The 19058-nt window shown below is 37.2% G+C and overlaps 3 protein-coding genes across 5 annotated transcripts; all 3 read left to right on the top strand.

Annotated features, from left to right (window-relative positions):
- The first annotated feature begins 1677 nt into the window (after positions 1-1677).
- On the top strand, positions 1678-7390 carry LOC145906583 (kelch-like protein 24). Of its 2 annotated transcripts, none has more exons than XM_082994035.1 (12): positions 1678-1873; positions 1978-2101; positions 2345-2501; positions 3112-3329; positions 3670-3816; positions 4102-4177; positions 4578-4672; positions 4887-5085; positions 5429-5572; positions 6296-6454; positions 6671-6806; positions 6928-7390. In XM_082994035.1, exons 1-12 carry the CDS (start codon positions 1797-1799, stop codon positions 7049-7051), a joined length of 1656 nt encoding a protein of 551 aa, XP_082850161.1. In that variant the 5' UTR covers positions 1678-1796; the 3' UTR covers positions 7052-7390. The 2 variants fall into 2 exon arrangements, with proteins under 2 accessions (XP_082850161.1, XP_082850154.1); XM_082994028.1 differs by having other exon boundaries at positions 2333-2501.
- LOC145895911 (uncharacterized) lies at positions 6967-15165 on the top strand. Its single transcript, XM_082984713.1, has 19 exons — positions 6967-7087; positions 7478-7683; positions 8041-8177; positions 8241-8455; positions 8514-8599; positions 9072-9227; positions 9493-9584; positions 10166-10284; positions 10349-10510; positions 10638-10742; positions 10915-11065; positions 11331-11401; positions 11626-11704; positions 11893-11941; positions 12029-12118; positions 12626-12741; positions 12966-13035; positions 14469-14633; positions 14988-15165. The coding sequence occupies exons 2-19, from the start codon at positions 7559-7561 to the stop codon at positions 15163-15165; spliced, it is 2166 nt and encodes a 721-aa protein (XP_082840839.1). The 5' UTR covers positions 6967-7087; positions 7478-7558.
- Positions 14216-18378, top strand: LOC145904754 (uncharacterized). Of its 2 annotated transcripts, XR_014402725.1 has the most exons (7): positions 14216-14401; positions 14469-14633; positions 14988-16399; positions 16465-16611; positions 17005-17225; positions 17454-17965; positions 18057-18378. XR_014402725.1 is itself a non-coding variant. In XM_082992395.1 (6 exons), the coding sequence occupies exons 3-6, from the start codon at positions 16380-16382 to the stop codon at positions 17510-17512; spliced, it is 447 nt and encodes a 148-aa protein (XP_082848521.1). In that variant the 5' UTR covers positions 14216-14401; positions 14469-14633; positions 14988-16379; the 3' UTR covers positions 17513-18378. The 2 variants fall into 2 exon arrangements, 1 of the variants encoding a protein (XP_082848521.1); XM_082992395.1 differs by having other exon boundaries at positions 17454-18378.
- Positions 18379-19058: the final 680 nt, after the last annotated feature.

The raw sequence follows: 19058 nt of genomic DNA, 5'->3' as shown, positions 1-19058 counted from the left end.
ATTAAGTACATAATTCCTGCCAACGTCCATTGGATTGATTGGCTTAACAGCTTCGGAAAATCTTCAAACGATGTAAGGTTGTTTGTCATGGTTAAGTTTGATTGCTATAACGAATTAAATCCAATCTACGAGCACAAGAAGTTTAAAAATATTGTCCAATGTAAAATAAAGACGCCTTTTGCCTGATAAACAACGACGAACAAGGAATATAGAAACAAGGGAATGGATGAGTCCAATTCACTAACATTATTTTAACAATAAAACTAAAAATATTTATTTCTGTAGCTTATTTCCCAAACTAATTCTTGATATTTTATTGACTTTCTAATAATCTGACCATACCTCGAAACGCTTTACCTGCTTTTCGCCTACATAACCCAAACATAATTTATGTTTTATAATGCTACATCATTCTTTTAATGCCCATATTTGTTATCAGCTCTCCGACAAGAAGTATAATACACACAGTAAATAATTTAATTCACTCTTTTAACCCCCAAGCGCTTTACGTGAACTGTACACGTAAATATAAGCATTTTTGCTAACCTAAGTTTCCGGAAAATGAGGCAAAAAGCGACACACAGTAAAATTTCCGATTGCCCGAGTTGTGCGCGCTTTACCGACATTCAGATAAACGGTTGTAAAATATAAATAACCCCGGTTGGCGAGAATTGCTCATAATCCGTACACATGCGTACACACCAACAGCTGGTACATGAGTTTTGCAACAAAATTAATGGTCGCCCGCAACACAGCTCGTCCCAAGCAACCGTAATATCGTCTTTTTTGTATGACCAAACGGGGGCCCTTGAAAGAAAAAATTGACGAGTTGTCAATTTTATCATTGCAGGTGATGGGACCCAACATTTACGACAGAAATATCTTAGTTTTGAGGCAAATATGGTGTTCCTTGGCCCTCTTTTGATATTCATGCCCCAACCCAATTGTGTTTAAATATTGAATTTCTACTGCGACTGACGTCACGGACCATATGTCATATGCCTTTTGGCAGCGAGGTTAACGGTGACATACGATATAAGAGAATATAATATTGCTTTGCTGTCGTTTCAGCCAGCAGTGTTAGTAATCAATTAATCTGTTTGAACCGAATTGACAGAAAAAAAGTCGCGTTATACATTGGGCTTGCACATTTGTAATAATGACAAACACCTATACAGAAAAAATATACTATTACAGCTAATACACAACGACTGCCCACTTCTATGTATTTGCATCCATTACGAAATAAGCAACACAAACATTAGGTTTAGAAATTGTTTCAGGCCGCTTGTTGAAGCTGTATTACAATAGTAGTATTTTTTGCCAAAAAGTTGGTTGCCAAAACGGCACATCCTTAAAAAAGCAGATAGATGAGTAACATTAACAAAAGCCAGTTGGCAATCGAACAGTTGAGGAAAATAGATACAAAGAATTCTGGCATATTCAGCACTGCGCAAACAACACAACATGTATTTGATATAAAAAACGAATCCGCTTTGTGGTAAAATATTGACCCTTTTTTCCGTCATCAACCCAGGTTGGAACGAACACAATACATCTTCTGTCAACAATGGAAACTCATTGTTCGATATCTGGAGTGTGTCGCTGTCTCGTTTCGGAGAACAAAAGCAAAACTTTAGTAGCAATAGTTCCTCACATCGGTGGGTCTTCGGTCGATTGAATGCTGATAGCAGCTTTGTACGGGTTTAAATACGAGTTTTGTTGCCCACGCTTTCAGTTGATTTCACTGTATACCGTATGGAGTTCAACCAGCAGCGTAAAATGAAGAAGAAATAATGGCGACAGTTCCCCAAACACCACGTAACGAGGTGGATCTTGTGCATGCCGGACAACTGTTGGACCTGCTCAACCAGTAAGGTTCCTGTGTAAATTAGTGCTGATGTGTTAAATGCAAATTGTATTGTCATCCTACAGTATTCTTTTGACGTTTTAAAACCGCGTTGAAAATGTTTCCAGGGATCGTCAGATGTCTCGCGCTTTCTGTGACGTCACAATTAAGGCTGGCGCTCAGTATTTTCCTGTGCACAAGTGTGTGTTGGGCGTTTACTCGGATCATTTCGCTGAGCTTTTGAGCAGCAACGTGAGTGGATATTTTCTGACTTGTTTTGAAGGGCAAATGTCATATATTTGCAACATGGGTACACAAACATGGCACGTGAGCCAAATTTGGAGCGCCATTGGTTGTTTCTCAAACTGTGTGCCGTGAAACAACGACACACATCACTGTTTGGGTTGTTCACCCCTGATTTACAGACAAAAATTATACTGCACGTTTATACGTTAGTTTGTCTAATGCGACCTTATAATGCAGAAACATATGCAGGTCGAAAAGCATGGCAAGACAACGCTACACCTTTCTGGAATAAGTGCGACTGTTTTTGATGCAATACTTAACTTTATATACACCGGAAAATTTATTTCAAACATCGGTGATTTGGTTACTGAACTACTTGACGCGGTTGAAAGTATGAAGCTATCGAGTACGTAGTTTTGAGTACCGTATTTACTCGATTGTAAGCCGCCCTCGAATGTAAGCCGCCCTCGATTGTAAGCCGCATGTGAAGGTGTTCAAAAATTAATATAAGCCGCCCTCGAATGTAAGCCGCACGTTAATGTTAAAGACAAACTTAGGTGCCCTACAACAATAATAGTCAACAAATCTGTCGTTTAAAATTGTGAGATACGCAGACAATCTTGGGCGATAAAACGTATTGGTACGATGAAGCGAGTTAATGGTAAATTTCATTAAAAAACACAGCGCAGACAAAATATCGGCGTGACATTAAATAATGTAAGCCGCCCTCGAATATAAGCCGCCCTCGTTTGTAAGCCGCACAAACGGTAAGTTAAAAAACTTTATAAGCCGCGGCTTACAATCGAGTAAATACGGCACTTGTATTTTATCAAACACACAGCTTTACAACGCTTACTGTATTGATATTGTCCGACAATCGATGTGCATTTTCGTGTGAAATCTAATACTAAAATTTCGAACGTAAAGCCATCCAAAAACAGTACTTGTATTGAAACAAGTGAATGAGATTATATTGCCGGGACATTGCATAAATATCTGGACCGTTTACTTTTCAGAGGTCGTTCATCAAATCGCTAATCAACTGAGCGATTCTTTAGACAACAACAACTGTGTGACGGTTTGGAGAAGTGCGGTTAAGTTTGAGATGAAAGGTTTAATGGATGCCAGTTTAAGTTTTATAACGCAAAACCTTTCGTCAATCATGGGCAGTAATGTATTTCAACACTTAGATGAAGATGAACTGTTGTGTATCCTGCAGAACAACAGGGCTGACGTAAGTGTTTGATTGTTAAAATATTTATTTATTGTGTGTGCAGACTTGTTCAGCAAAAATTGCCATTTTTATGCGCAAATTAGGACGCGCAAGAGGATTGTAATTCCCACATTAAAGGAACGTTTTGTGGGATACTATATTTATCCCGCGTCGATATTTAACGTTGACCGGCACACATTTAAATTCATACGAACAAAATCAACTAAAGTAAATGAGATATAAAGTCAACTGAGGGATTTTTTGTGAAATGACGCACCGTACAGGTAGCAAAAAACAAACAACCTACTTCCAAACCAGCATTATTTTTCCATATGTTAGTACTCAAATGTTCATTTCCCAGGATGTGGATGAAGAAATGCTCGGTCGTGCCCTTTTTTCGTGGGTAAATCAGGATTTGTCGAGAAGAAAAGACTGTCTGTGCAAGCTCTTTTCGTCACTAAAGATTGGAGAACTCTCAAATTCGTATCTAAGCGACATAGCAAAGCTGGTATAACAACCTATTAACTTACAGATTTATTAAAAAAGTTCATTTTTATGAGCAATAGAGACAATCGCGTGTTTTGAGTGAGTTGCATGTTTGAATGAGGATCGGTATGACAGGCCGTTTGACGGGCAAGACCGTTTTATAGTCACCACAAAACAGAAACACGAGACCAAACAGGTCAAAAGCTGGTCCTTTATACACCTAACTTGGTTTATTTATTAAAATATTTATGTAGATGTTGGTAATTATAGTGATGGTTACTTTATGCCCACTTTTTTGCTCTCATAGGAACTTGTTCGTTCATCGAAAGATTGCGCAAGTCGCATAATTGACGAACTTACCGAAAGGATCCCGGGCTCACACGGTAAATTACAAGGACTCGCCAAACGTTTTTGCTCTAAACTCGTTGATCAAAATTCCTCGTGTTTGTCAGTCATTTGTCTGTAATTTCAATGAAACGACCGAAAACACGAAACAATATAACGGCCCAAGATCATTTTCAGGAGGCGTATCTTTGTATTATATTTCAGTTTAATTTCAAGTTTTTTGTATGACGTTGGTTTGGAACCCATAAAATCATTCGTGAAACTAGTTTATAAGCACCGTATTAAAAATATTAAACTAAAACATTTTTAATTGCAATATGCCTGGCAGCAACAGGAATTTCATAAAACATTTTATTTCAAAAAATATTTTTGATGCGCGTTTAAAAAACGAAAACCTGGTGAGCAAAATTTTGTACATTAAAAATTACCTACTTGCAGAAAAAACTATCGTGTCGCATTTCTTTGCATTTGATGACGTCTTCATCCGCCTTGTAATGTTTAACATCAAGCAAAAGTTATGGAAAGACTTTTCGGTGAGTAAAAGTTGTGCGTATACAGAATTGTGCAATTTAAAATTAATTTCCTTACTGCTGGTGCTTATAAAACAGCATATATAGCCGATTGGTATTTGGAGTGCATGGTAGCGATATAAACGTTAAATAAGATACCAAAATATTACATGTCAATATGAAAATGGTTTCCAAACGACGTGGTACTTTTATACATTCTAAACCCTGTTACCTACAGGTCAGGCAAAGTGCCCGATGCGATGCCGCGGTGGTGAAATTGAAGAACGTGATTTACGTAATCGGGGGTGTTTGCAAAAATACCGGCAAAGTTACGAACCACGTGGAAAAGCTGAACCTGGACAATCCCATTGAAGGCTGGAGATGGGTAACTCCTTTATCTGAAAGTCGGCAAGCGGCGAGTGCAACATGCGCAAATGGTTTGAACATGTAGTGTAAAAAAGTTAATTTGTTGACAACAACCAAAAACCTGGTCTCCATTAGGCCGATGGTTACCCAGCCCCGCCGAAAAAAAAATTTCTTCACTTTTGTGTGGAGACATGATTAGAGTACGGTACAATTGTACAACATAAGCGCCTACAGATATTCATTTGAATGAGTTACGTTAGTATTACCTACAGTTATTAGAAACTATGCCTATATTAAGCCGGTCAGTAGTGAAGAAACTTTAGGGACTACTGCATTGCAAGAACAAATAAATTAATTGAACATTTTTTTGTTCAAATAATCCTGAAAAAAGTGTAATCTCTTACCACTTTATAGGTTCCATTTATGTTACTGGAGGGTTCGGGTCCAGTCGCACCTTCCTCTCATCCGCCGAGAAATATGACCCCGAAGAAGAGGAATGGAGTTTTTTCCCTGAACCGAAAGTGAAGCGAGCTCACCATGTGCTTGTCGCTGTAAAAAGTAAGAAAAACGAAAATCATGTATTTAGCTTGTAGCACAATCACAGAAACAATATTTCCAGCTTAATATCTGTCAGTCTTGGTATAAAAGACAAATATATTCGGTGTATGTACATAAAGAGCCATAAGATTCATTGAGAGCTGCAGTCAACTGTTGCATTGATAGGACCTTACAGGTCGAAATAGTGTGAACACCCTGTAGAGACTTTCATTCGCTTTAAAGAAAAAGCATCCTCGGTCTTTATAAAAAAAAACACACAAGATATAGTTATGTGAGGTGGAAATCGTCAGGGCCAATTGCAACAGAATGGGGAATGATTCCCAGAATCAATTAACAAGCATTTATAGCCTGAAGCTATAATCTAATGCGAATGTAACACTTTTGTATTGCTTTTCGAAATACACAATTTAAGAACTTAGTCATTTCACTTTAAACACTTTTAGCGGGCCTGTAAAATCTCTGTGCGGTGTCTTTTTGATCCAAACGTTTTAGAGCCTGGATGTGGTGTTATAGTAGAAAAAATGTTAAACGTTTGATGTAGCCAGGCAGGTCGGGAATTCTTTATCAGAATCTATAAGGCTCGTGTACAACCTAACCGTTCAAAGTTTTGTAAACTTTTTTTGTCAACTAGCTTCCCTCTGGTCAACCACACACTTTAAAAAACGCACAAAATTGCGATAGAGAAAATGCCACAAGACGCTCTCACTGCCATCCATCGTTCAGATTTCCTGTTTGCCATTGCTGGGACAAATAAGAACGGTCAGCTGAGGTCAGTTGAGTGTTACAACACGAAAAGCAGGCGGTGGAAAATGGTCGCGGAAATGATGAACGGACAGGGAGTGATACACGCCACTGAGTTCAATGATGAAATATACACAATCGGTACATGAATGTAGTTGCTGTAACTTTTGTGCTTGCTCTACTTTTTCACAACGTACGATTAACTTATTTTTTATTTTTTATTTCTCTACGAGTGTTTGCGCTTTTTTTTACCGAAAAGATAAATCAAGGCCAATCAAATTGAGATTCACAAATATTATTGAATGCGATCCATATTTTACAACCAGTTGGTGACACCAAACTTACTGCTTTGTGCAGAGTCGCTCAAGCCGAAAGCATCGTTTGAGAAATACAACCCGTGCACTAACGTGTGGTGCAGTTTGCCGTCCCCTGGAACGACCAAACAACTGAGAGTTTTGTGTTCCTGCAATGGAAAGATTTATGCAGTTGGGAGGTACACTAAATCAAGTGTTAAAGAGTTTCCTAAACAGTCCCGTGGACACCTAATGGGTCATACGGGCGTAAATAACACAATAACAAAAAAAAAAAATTTCAACTTTTTCGGATTTTTGCAGCGAATTAGGAAAATCTGCCTCAGCCACGTCTGTCGAGGAATTTGACCCAATAACCAATCAGTGGATTTTGGTGACGAAAAGCGAGAAAGGTTTCGTTTGTTCAACGGCAATGGGGATTGGTTAAGAATTCTGCTCGTTCTGGTTGCTTTTCTTTGAACTGGTACATGTATGTTATTGGGAGAATGCATTTCAATTAATATGAGAGCGAATTTCCAATGCTGGTGTGCAATGATTTGATTTTTTTCATTTTATGCATTGGTCAATATCGATTTCACTTTTTTTAAAAATAGAGCAGGGTTGAAATTATAGTGCTTGTTGCAGAATACTACAGTTACTTTTTGCAGTTCCGCAAAGCAATACTCTTTTCTCAAGTTTGCGGCTTTCCATTCTTTAAAACGTTGTAGGTGACACTATTTTAAATTTATATAATTGTAAGTCAGGCTAAACATGGAAAACAACCAGTGTTTTAAAATACGACAAAAAATATTTTTTTTTTTTTCTCATCGGACAAAACAATATTTGGCGGGAAATTTGCTTTCAATAACTTTAGAATATCAGAGAAGAAATCAGACTACAGACAGACAGGCAGCGATTTTTTGTTGCTCACATTAAAGGCAAGAGAAGTTTTGCAATGTTTTTCACGGACGAAGTGTTACATGCACGAAACGGAAGATTTGGGGTCATATGGCTCGCTGCCACTAAAAAGGACTTACTAAAAAAACGTCAATATGAAAACGAAAATGTTGAAGAAACGTGGTATGTTTTAAAAGCAAGTTTAGCTAACGGTTTCCCAAATAACCTAAAAGCAATATTTTAAAGATAACATAACAAAATGAAATTTGGCACGCTATATGATGAAATCTTGATTTTTGCTGACTTCTGTTCAAATATTGTTTTTTGATTCAATCTCAATTTATTGAATAGCCTATACCCACATTCCATTGCTTTTAACTTTATATTTATGTTGCAAAACAATCATCTGTGTCTTAAATTAAACCATTACTATTCAAAGCAACAACATCAGGAAACATGTGCCCACTTTTTTGTATTTACATTTTATATCCATAACATATATGTTATATATATATAGGCCTATACTTTATTTTGTTGTAGCGGCGAACTACAAAAACACTTCAAGCCAAAGCTTACTGGTGGCATGATGACAATTGCCGGGTTTTCTCTCCGTCTTTCTGCTCAGCTTGCATTTGGAGTAACAGTTGTCTACCATTTGCAAGTCTCCAGTTTATATAGTAAACATATATATATATATATAGACACAAGCAGACTTTGTTGTGTAATGCTGTTGTTTACAGAGGAAGTCCATTTGACATTTCAAAACTTGACGCGATATCGTCCACATCTTTCCACTCTGTCAATCGACCTAGACACAAAAAAACAAAAATCGTATGATAAACAACAGTCTGTGCCTGAAAATTATTTGCAGAATGATCCAACATTTGGTGAGTTCAGTGGTCCCCCATGTGATGAATTTGCCCCAATACCATTGAAAGAAGTTGTCAGAGATGAGGTAGGACCGTATCACACTGTGTAGAAATAGTCTGGAGATAATCCAATGCCTTTAACAGGGAAAACAGCAACATGTTGTCACAGATATTTCAACAATTACACTACCTGAGGAACTGCCAGCCCACATGGTGGGTAACGTTTATGTATATTTCTATATATGTAACCAATATTTATTTAAATAACTGATTTCAAAAATTCAAATATTGAGATCTAACCAAAACTACAGATGCAGGCCTAGCAATCACTGTAACTTTCGTAATCAGTGTTAATCATTTACATAACTTTTGTTTTGAATACCACAAGTGTGTTTAAAATTCATTTTTTTTAAATAATAAACTTAAATAGTATTCTGCAGGGCAATATGTGACTTTGTAATAATTTTTATCCTTAAACAAAAATTATATATATATATAGTTCTTTTGAAAACCCAGTTTTAATCATGTTACATGAGTGGTATATATGTCTTAAAAGTCCACTGTCAACAGCTGCACTGATGAGATCTTACAGGTCAAAACAGTGTGTGTACACACCCTGTCTGCAGCTGTCTTAAAAGTGTTTTGTGGTATGTATGTATTCTAATTGCCTCTTGGTGTTGTTACTTGTTAGACTGATTTTACCTTTGATGGTGGACATGGAGCAGTAGTGGATGAACCAGATCCTGATTTTGTAAACTTCATGGGTTTCGGCAAAGACACGGATAAAGGCTTTATGGAAATTGGCCTTCAAACCACAAACATAGAAACACCATTTGCATCCACTCTTCCCCCTATACCGTGAGTCTATCAGAATGTTAAAATCAAAATGTGCAAACAAGTGTAATCAAATATAATGCATGGTACCTGGTTCTTTGCTAAAATGGAAAAAGCATAGTTAACATGTTAATTAGGAGCTGTATTTGATAAATTCGAAAGGATCAGGTTTAGAAAGTCATATGTTAGTCATGAAGAGGCCATAATTGCAATATCATGTGTTTTTTCCATAGAGCCAAATACATTATTTTGTTGTAAAATGTTGGTTAGACTTTTTTGTTAATTTCAGTAAGGAAGTCCCAAAGACACCAACAAAAGACAGAAAAAGGAAAACATCAGTTGATGATTCAGTGTTAGCTGTTCCAATTGTTGATCCAGAGGGTAGATTAATTTATTTTTATTTAAATAAGATACTATCTGACCAAAGCTTAGTTGGTCTGCAATAAAAAATGTCCAGACAAATATTAGCTGTTAGCTAGTCAGGACCTGTAGCACAGATGTAAATTCAGCTGTCCGATTACCCTACGATGTTCTGTAGAAATTATAACAGATCACAGTTAATTATCCAGACGTATTTTTTTATCCATGGACCTGTTGAGAAATGCTGGCTTACAGCAAGCTATGATTGTTGCTTGGCTGTATGGATAATTGGTAATTGGCATGTACCTATAAATAACAAGTTATGTAATTAGCTAATCAGCACTAAATTATTATGATTAACTTTTCTATTGCCTGCACAATATTTTTCTGTTTTTCAAACATTACTGTCGTATTCATGCAGAATTGGGGCATTCGGTAACCTTTTATTGTGATGACAAATGTCACAATTTACTTTTCTAGAGCACTGGAGTAACTTTGTATACTTAGACATGTAATATTTCTGTGCTGTGTTGCCAACACTTGTGAAGAAACCAGACAGAACCTTGTTTGTAGTGACTAAAATACCAATACATGTTATTAAGTTCCAGGGACCGAAACGTTACCACCAGAACAGGCAACAGTTTCCCCACCTCAGGATCCTGATTTAAGCAGACAGGCCGGTGACGCACATGATGTCCAAAGTTCAAAGTCGTCATCCAATGTTGGTACACCATAGTTTTCCTGCAGAAGTGTTCTCGGCATAAAGACACATGCTTTACTTGCAGGCAACATCAGAACTTATTTTAGAGCCAGTTGAAGATGTAGCGAAGAGTGTAAAAAAACAGAAAAAAATTAAACTTTTTGACAAACAAACCGAGCTTACGTCAGATGAAATTCGCAATCAGCTCAGGACTGTTAACACCAAGATTGAAGATTACATAGCACAGGTTGTGTTACGTTTTTAGGGAGTTAGCTTACTGTGGAACTGTGTGTATTTAATGTATTCAAAATTATCACATATCTATTAAATATTATAAAGCCTACTACTGTAGTTGAATAGATTTTTTTTCACAGGGATTTTTAGAGGAACCCAAGAAGATGGCCACTGCCAAGGAACTATTCGCAAATCCTGGAAAAATATTTTCTGGCACTTCTTTTTATCAAATGGACGAATACTTGGTAAATTTAATTTACTATTATTAATTTTTTTGGATTAGTTAGTTTTTTGACATGTGTTGGGCTCAGTCTAACACATTTTATTTTCATTAAAAATGAGTCTTTTATTTCAAACATTAATTGTGAAGAGTAAGATGATTAGATGTGGTTTTATTTTTTGTGTTCGAACATCAAGCATACAAAAAACAAAGACAGACTGCATAGTGTTCAAGCACTCAGCATCCCTGCACGTATATTTAACCAACAAGCTCGTGAAATAGAAGAAAATCTTCTGAAAACGAGGCCCAAGCATTCGTTCTCTGCTCATAAAGAGGCAATGAAAGAAGGTGAATCTCATGTAATATCAATGTTCCCCACTTTAGGTAACTTTAAAAGAACATTTGGTATATTACAAAAATCAGTCGGATAAAAGGGGAAAGATGTTAAAGATAGGATTCTACTGATGTTGAAAAAAAAATTATATGAAAACCATATATGCTGTTTATCCAATTACAATTTAATGTTCGTAAATCAGTATATACTCTGTTGGCCCAGTTTTTTTAAATGTAATCAGTACCAGTATCATGAAGTTTAAAAATAAGTTTCTTAAAGAATTTGAGCATCCTGAAGATATATACACTGAGATGATTGATGGACCTAAATTTGAAGATACCCTTCCAGATGTAAGTTACAAACAGTTAATTAATACAATTACATTCGTAGATCAAACTGGACAAACTTTTTGACAAATATGGCAATCTTGCTTCTGTAGCTTTTATAGATAATGCATCATTTTTGTTAGGCATGATTATGCCGTTGCTATGTAAAAGAGTAGGCCACAGCCCCAAAGCATTATTTGATGTAAAAGTTTTTGAATTTGATCACAAGCAATGTTTTATTTTCGCAGTTGACGGTGGACAGCCTGGAATATCAAAGAAATGTCAGCAAAATTTCAGGACTGGACATCACCCATGGAACTCAATCCGGTATTACAATATTCTAATTTGCATTGACCTACAATAATGTAGGTTAAACTGACTCTGATGTGGCATTGTTTCAAATTTGCTGAAAATGTTTATTATAAGTGTGAAACTAACGCAATCTTAAAGAAGCAAATAAGCAATGATAATTAGTGTGGTGCAGCTTACTCTTAATTCCTACTGTGTTATTTTAGACTTTGAGCATCCAATGATCAACAACTCCGAAAACGTGGAGTCAGTCTTGTGAGTCTACTGTAGTATTTTTGAATGGTGATCTGTTCATTTTGTTTGTAACATTTAACTTGCAAAGTAACACGGCATGTGTTTTAGACCTGGAAAGCGGCCAAGCTTTTTGGAAGAAGTTGATCTGGGCTCGAGTGGAGAAAGTATGAGAAAGCCAAAGGTTGTTTCCCCCCCCAGGTGATAACATTTCTTTTTTGGTCAGCAAAGTCGTCTGAAAGTCACACCAGCTGCACTGATGAGACCTTTTAGGTCGCAACAGTGGCCATCTGTCTGCAGCTTACACTATTTCTTTTTTTGGTTTAAATGTACGATCAAAATTTTTAAATGTTGTGGTAATATTGGAATGATTAACAAGCACCAAAGCAGGTGCCAAGTTTTTTTTACCTTTTCCCAAAAGAAATTCAATTTTCACAGTGGCTGGAATTTTTCTCATGAAAAGTCCATTTTTTGCTTATTTAATTGCCTCATTCCTTAGTTTGTGTTGTCCAATACATTGTAGTTTAGGTTTTATAAAATAAACAAGCCTTAAAGGCTGTTTTGGAATTTTTGTTCAGAACCAATGAGCACTAGAAAAGTCTTTAGGTTTTTGATTGAAAGCAAATATGTTTGAGCAATGCATGCAAAAATTTCTTTCAATAAGTCTTATTTTAATGTGTAGCGAGTAACGGTTATTGTCATTTCCAGGTTGTTGGGGGAATTGTTGGCTGATCTTGGTGACAACGGAATTATGTTTAGCTCGATTGCGCCTCCTGGTGTTACAACCAAGCCTGTAGCAGCTCAACTTTTCTTTGACCTTTTAAGTGAGAAAAAAATTTTAGAACTTGTTACCTTAATTTTTATAAAAATATTAAGTTAATTATGTCTTCCATGTATGTTAAAACAGGGTTTCCCAAACTAGGGTCCACAGATCCCTGACGCATGGCAATATGACAAAAAAATTATCATTGAATTTGATGGCTTTGGAAAACCTTGATTTAAGACAAACCTAAATATTTGAAAAAATATAATTTTCTTTATATTGCAGTGTTGGCAAAAGAAGAAAGAGTTTGTCTGAAGCAGGAAACGCATTACTCCGATTTCAGAATATACAGAGTGTAGAATATTTTCCCTTTTTGTGTTTCAATTCGTTTTTTTTTTTAGAAAATCGACTGCGTTCCATTTTGTTCTTATTTGTATTTATATTTGCTGACGTTTTTCCAATTTTCTTTGAAATTTTCACGAAATAAAACATAGTGACTACTCATCAGGAATTCTCATTGTCCCTTCCATTTTCTCCGTGCTTTTGACGCACTGAACTAGACGCGGGTAAACTGTGGCCCGTTGGGTTTTTAAATTCGGCCTGTCAGGAATTGATCTAAATTTGTGTCACTCAGCAAATTGTATTTTATTAGACTTTAGTTTTCGGTCCGATAGTATTCAAATGTTTGTTACAGTGTAAGATTGGTTCACATAGTGATGTCAATTGACCCTCATGTCAAATTTGTAATAATATCTGGCCCTTGGACCGAAACGGTATCGTTACCAACACTGTGCACATAGGCCTGCATAACATCACTTGGTATATTTAAATTCGGTTGACCTATTTGTTGGGATAAATGCGTCACAATGTCGAAGGTTCGGTACAGCATATGACGTTAAAACAGTTCAAATGCACAAGCGTCAAACCTATGTAATGCTATGGACTTGATTTACTCAACCAGGTTTTATTTGATCGAACAACTCTTCAATTAAAGAAACACTCAGCGTTCCTTTTGCTTAAAAACGGGACGAATTGTCCAGTGGGCCGCTAGATTAACACCTCAGATGCAAAAAATTGTAAAAAAAAATAATATATAAAAAAAAACTTTTACAAAGTCTTCCTTAAATGCACAACGCCGATGAAGCTCAACATACCCTGGGGCACCTGTGCACCAATACACCTGAAAACCCCCGGGTTTTCCCCCTAGAATATTCAAATGGCGCTTTTGACCCCGAAGCCATCTGTGGCATTTCCGTTGAGGTTTTTACCCAAAACAACGTTGGCGCCACCAGTACTTGAACACTCCTTTCCATGTGCCGTCGAGCAAGCGCGAAAAAAAACAACTTTGTTGAAAAACCTTTTGCCGTTGCGAAACCGAAACCAGACTCGAGACGGATCCGATGTTGTGCGCTGATTTCAAAGTATGTACGCTTGTGCTTGCTCCAGAAAAGCAGTGATGAATATTCGACGGCAATATACAGATGTATTTTTGTGCCGTGATATTCTTTGTTAGGCAATATATTAGATTTGTTGTAGTACATCACAATAAAATGTAACTTTGCTAGTTCGGTCAGCGGTTTGTAAACAACGTTTGTTACAGGTATTTGCTTGTATCGTTTTTTCGTTTTAAAAAATAGAATATATATTCAAGATTACAACGTTGAAATGATTTTAGTAAACTATTTTCTACTCGGCTTTTTGAACAACTTCTTCGGGAAAAGGTTTGTTTGTGTCTTGTTTTATTAAGATTTGGGTCAAACGTACCACAACACATTAACCTCTATGCAGATTGGGAAAGCGGGCCAACCGCAAGAGAGTTATGTCACTGAGGTTCGGGATTTTGCGAATCGATGACGTCAACATTCTGTTTGTTGACGTCCGAAAAGTTCGTGACGTCAAGAGGTCGTACGTTCTGCCCCACACACCGCTGCTGACCACTCAAGTTTATTTGCAGTAAGAACGTTGTTTTTAGTTTGATGAAATTACTGCTGGTGAATAAGTAGAAGTGGGGTATCTGTTAAAACAGAATGCCAACATGCAGGGTTCGTGTGATTATTGATCTTCTGGCGCCATTGTGCAATGAACGCAAATATGAATTGTTCTCAGGGCAGTGTTATGGCACAGTTTAATTATACTGGTAACTACTTTCAAATATACTACTCTATATCTTGCCAAAATCAAGTAAAATATGCGCCTAGTTTGTGAATTGCAACTTATCTTCTAACTCGACCGTGTGAATACAGGTTCGACCAATAATAAGTGATGGTCAATCGTCCGAATCCTAAAACGTTAATATTATTATTTAAGAAAGCGGAAAGCAGTGCAAGTGATTTTATGGAGTGACGAAGTGGAATTAAGCGGGGAAATGATCCGTAACTGTGGCGGAGTGAAAGTAAAAAGCCTGGAAGGAGAAACGCTGAAAAACAAGTTAATCAGGTGGTCCATACCAGGGAGCGACTACAGAGGTGACGTTTTTGTGTACTGACATAATGGAAATGGAAGAAAATGTCAGACTTCGAAACGTAATGACGAAATTGAAAATTCGAAAATCTAACAACTCAAAACTGCATAATATCTTTTCTATTTTCATTTATCCACCTTTTAAGTTGCTAATGTTATCTTTCCACTCGATGCCACTCCGTACCCTGTTGTGACTTTTCTTAGTCTACCGCGCATTTTTTGATCGGTTTGTTGGGCGGTATTCGAGGGTCTTTATTGAGGGTTGCTTGCAGATTGAGATATTTCATTGATTTTATTGACGCGCTTATTCCTGTTGTTTGAATGACATTTTTCGCTTCCTTAACGCTGTGCGGTACGTTTCACTTCACTATTCAACCATCACTTTATACTGCTGCTGGCAGTGCGCTATCACTAATCATCGTTTCTTTGTTTTTCCTTGCGACGCTTTATTGAGGCAACTTGTTTCTGATTGTCACAGCGATTATATTTTCCTCATGTTATAATATTCTTACTTGCTTTAATAAATTTTCTAATTCCTACTTAAAAGATATTTGTCATTTACCAGGGGCATGCTTCACAATAACCGCTGATGGTTCTAAGCTGTATAGCCGATCCCGTTAGCATAAAATGTAATCTGTTTTGCGCTATCTTCGATTGCATCTGGCGGGAGAGCTAAATTATGGTTATGGTTAATTGCGTAATTTTCTTCATAACACAAATTTTTTAACAGAAAACCTGCAAAAAGAATTAAAATTAAATATTACTTAAGCTGTTTTAAGTCTATTCCAGTGCAACCGTTTTTTATACGTTTGTTGAAGCTGTTACGAAACTTTTGTCGCCATAAGCTTTAATTGGTTTAAAAACGTTCTTTTCCGTCGCTCAAGTGCGTGTGTTAACCGTATAGTTTTTGTTTCGTTGCTCTTGGTGCCAGAAATATTGTATTTTAATTGTGCCAAAGGAACAGAATAATTAGAGTGAAGTTTATTCGTGTCTTGTGTATTTCGTATAAGTCCTTCTCAAGTCTGTGAATGTATTGTTTTACTCCCACAATTGTCAGATGACATGTCCATGCACTGTGCATTATGTAAAGCACCAATAATTCAATTTGTTGCTAATGCTGCCAGGCATATTACTCAATAATTCTTTAAAACCAAATCGTATGCCTTCCAAACCTAATAATGTTGTGTGTTTTTAGATTTGAGCTAATGTGCAAAATAGGACACACGTATATGCTTGAAAATGAAGTGTGTGAAACCCAGGTAAGTCAAGCAGGTTTATAAAAGGTAAACACAGTCATTGTGTAAATGGGTATCTTCTTTTACAGACAGAAGGTACAACTCATAATAACCCAGCGTTCCTTTCCGACTTACGTTGATGACAATGTCGTTTTTCTGATGAAACTTGTGGAAAGTGGTTCAGCTCCTGAAATTCTACCAGCTGAAACTATAAGGTCGCCATCTTATAAGTTGAAGTAAGTAAATTTTTAAGACAGTCTTGGCTGTAAACCAATAACTCCCGAATGAAAAATAGTTCGTGGTTAACCCTTATATTCAACAATACATTACCACAATGCAGTTTCACCATTGCGTGTGGTGAATTCGCTTATGCAGACTGACGACCTTTCTCATGACCTCAAGTTACGCTTGACTTGCTAAGGCAGAACACCAGGGACTAGTATTAGGGGGTTCCCCTGGGTAGTTTCATGGGGAAGTGGCGCAATGCTTTTGCAGTTGTTGCAAAGAACACACACAGCAACCAGTGACCAATGCATCCCACTGCACACAAAGGCGGGAGCGACGGTTATGAGTTACACCCCTGCACTTGCCATTTAAATGCAATTTAAAAGGAGCGTTTTATCCTGCAGGAAAAAAGATGAATATTTGACAATATCGTTTTCGAGTGGAGAAGTGAACATTGAAAAAGCCATCTACGAATTCCTCGACATCCGTTGCAGTCTTCCAAAAGAATTATCCGTCCGTTTTGGAAAACTAAAAGGAAACCCACTGGCAAACAAAAGCGTAACAGCTTCTATATCGATAAGCGGAAGACTTCTTCCTCCGATTGAGTTCCACATTCTACAGAATAGTAAGGGAACACGTTTCGGTCTTTCACGTTTTTAGGGTAACAGCTAAGGCGACACCATTGTATTTTATCAACATTTTGATGCTCTATTTTTGACCCGAATTATACTACTTCGCCAATGTGGTCAATAATACTTCGGTGCAAAAAACCTTGGAGTGAATTAATTGAAATATAATTTACAATGATAAAACTTTTTAACTGTTTGTTCAAAGGTGCGTTTTCTTTTTGTAGATTCAAGTGAAGCAAATTTTTTTCTCGGCGAAAATCATGTCGTCTTAAAACAATCGTGAAAAGCAACTATTCAGTTTCAAGCGGTCTAAATTTGTTGTTAATTGTTATTTAAAGATACATTATCGGCTCGGCGCCGTTCTTCAACCGTTGTTATTTTTTGATACGACCTTTCTGCGACCAAAGAGTCACTTGGTGTTCTTGGTGGAAAATAAACAGTCGCCTGCAACGACTTGTGGACAAAACTTTTTCGGCATTTTGTGTCCAAATTTCAAAATCTCCATCCAGCAAATCCACGCATAAGACAGACATAAGCGTTTCAGCATTTAAAAGCGAAACCACAAAGCAGCCGTAACCAGTAGAAAATGCTTGGTTGCGAAATTTTTACCACGCCCAGTGTCTTGCCTGACTTGCGACGACCGAACCACAGGGGAAACAAACGGGGGTTTTCCCGGGTAAAGTCGCCAAGGGTGAAACACAGCAGACGATGTCGAAATCCTAATAGCCGATAAAAAGTTAGTGTACCAACACCACTTAATTCAATGTATAATGTACAATCGGTCCTCCATGGCATTATTATGTCAAATTGTTGCGATACTTTTACAGATGTAACAAGCCAGAACAACGCGGAATCACAATTGCATTAAAGTCGATATGGTGAGAAACTGAATGGTTAAGATGACGTTGCTTCGATTGATAACGTGATTCTAAACGGTTTCAAACTGATTGCGAGCTTGATAAATGAGACGACTTTGTGACCGATGTCGCCAATTACTCACTGTCGTGCTACATCTTCCATACCTATATATATAAGTGAGGACCAACCAATTGCGGTTATCACCGTCCCCTCGTCCTTATTATGTTTCATTTGTCGTGTTTACCTGTGCCAAAGAATAAATTGAATTAAACTGATATATAGCGCCCCATGTGGCACTCAAAATAATCTGAAGTTATCACTAGAGGCTGCTAAAGCTTCTAATTTTTATCAACAGAAATTACGTTGCATTTAATCATTCTACCTGTAGCACGCGTAGTGTGCGGACGTGCGAGAAATGGCAGAAAAGCCAAGTTACGCGCAAGTAGCATATAAAAAGTCGGCCGAATGGAGAAGGCCAAACTGTCTAAGTTTGAAGGCGGAAGGCATTTTGAAAAGAGAAAATGTGTTAGAAACTCTTAATAATCTACAGTACTCAATCAAAAAGCTTACTGGAATAGCTGAAATGAGGGGAAACTCTTTTGACATCACCTGTACATCTAGAGAACATGTGCTCGACCTATATGCAAAGCTTAGTACCCTAGAAGGGATAAAACACCTACGACTTTATGAAAGCGACAAAGTTAATGTCGCTGTAGGATGGGTTCCAATACCCTTTCCAAACCAGGCAATCGCAGAAGAGTTGACAAAAAAATATGGGAATGTTTCCAAGATGATACATCGTAAAGGAAGAGAAGGTTTGCTTTCAGGCATGCGTATCGCCACAATGAACGTATCCGACCTAGAAGATAACCCAATCCCAAGCTACATTAGAATTTTGGACTGCGAATTTTATGTTACCTACCATGGTCAGGTAGCAACCTGTAAATACTGCGGGGAAAAGGGTCACAAAC

Source organism: Ascidia mentula, chromosome 1, assembly GCF_947561715.1.
Source record: "Ascidia mentula chromosome 1, kaAscMent1.1, whole genome shotgun sequence".
Lineage (NCBI taxonomy): Eukaryota > Metazoa > Chordata > Ascidiacea > Phlebobranchia > Ascidiidae > Ascidia > Ascidia mentula.
Note: the sequence above shows the minus strand (reverse complement) of the source record. Positions and strands in the feature narration are given on the sequence as shown.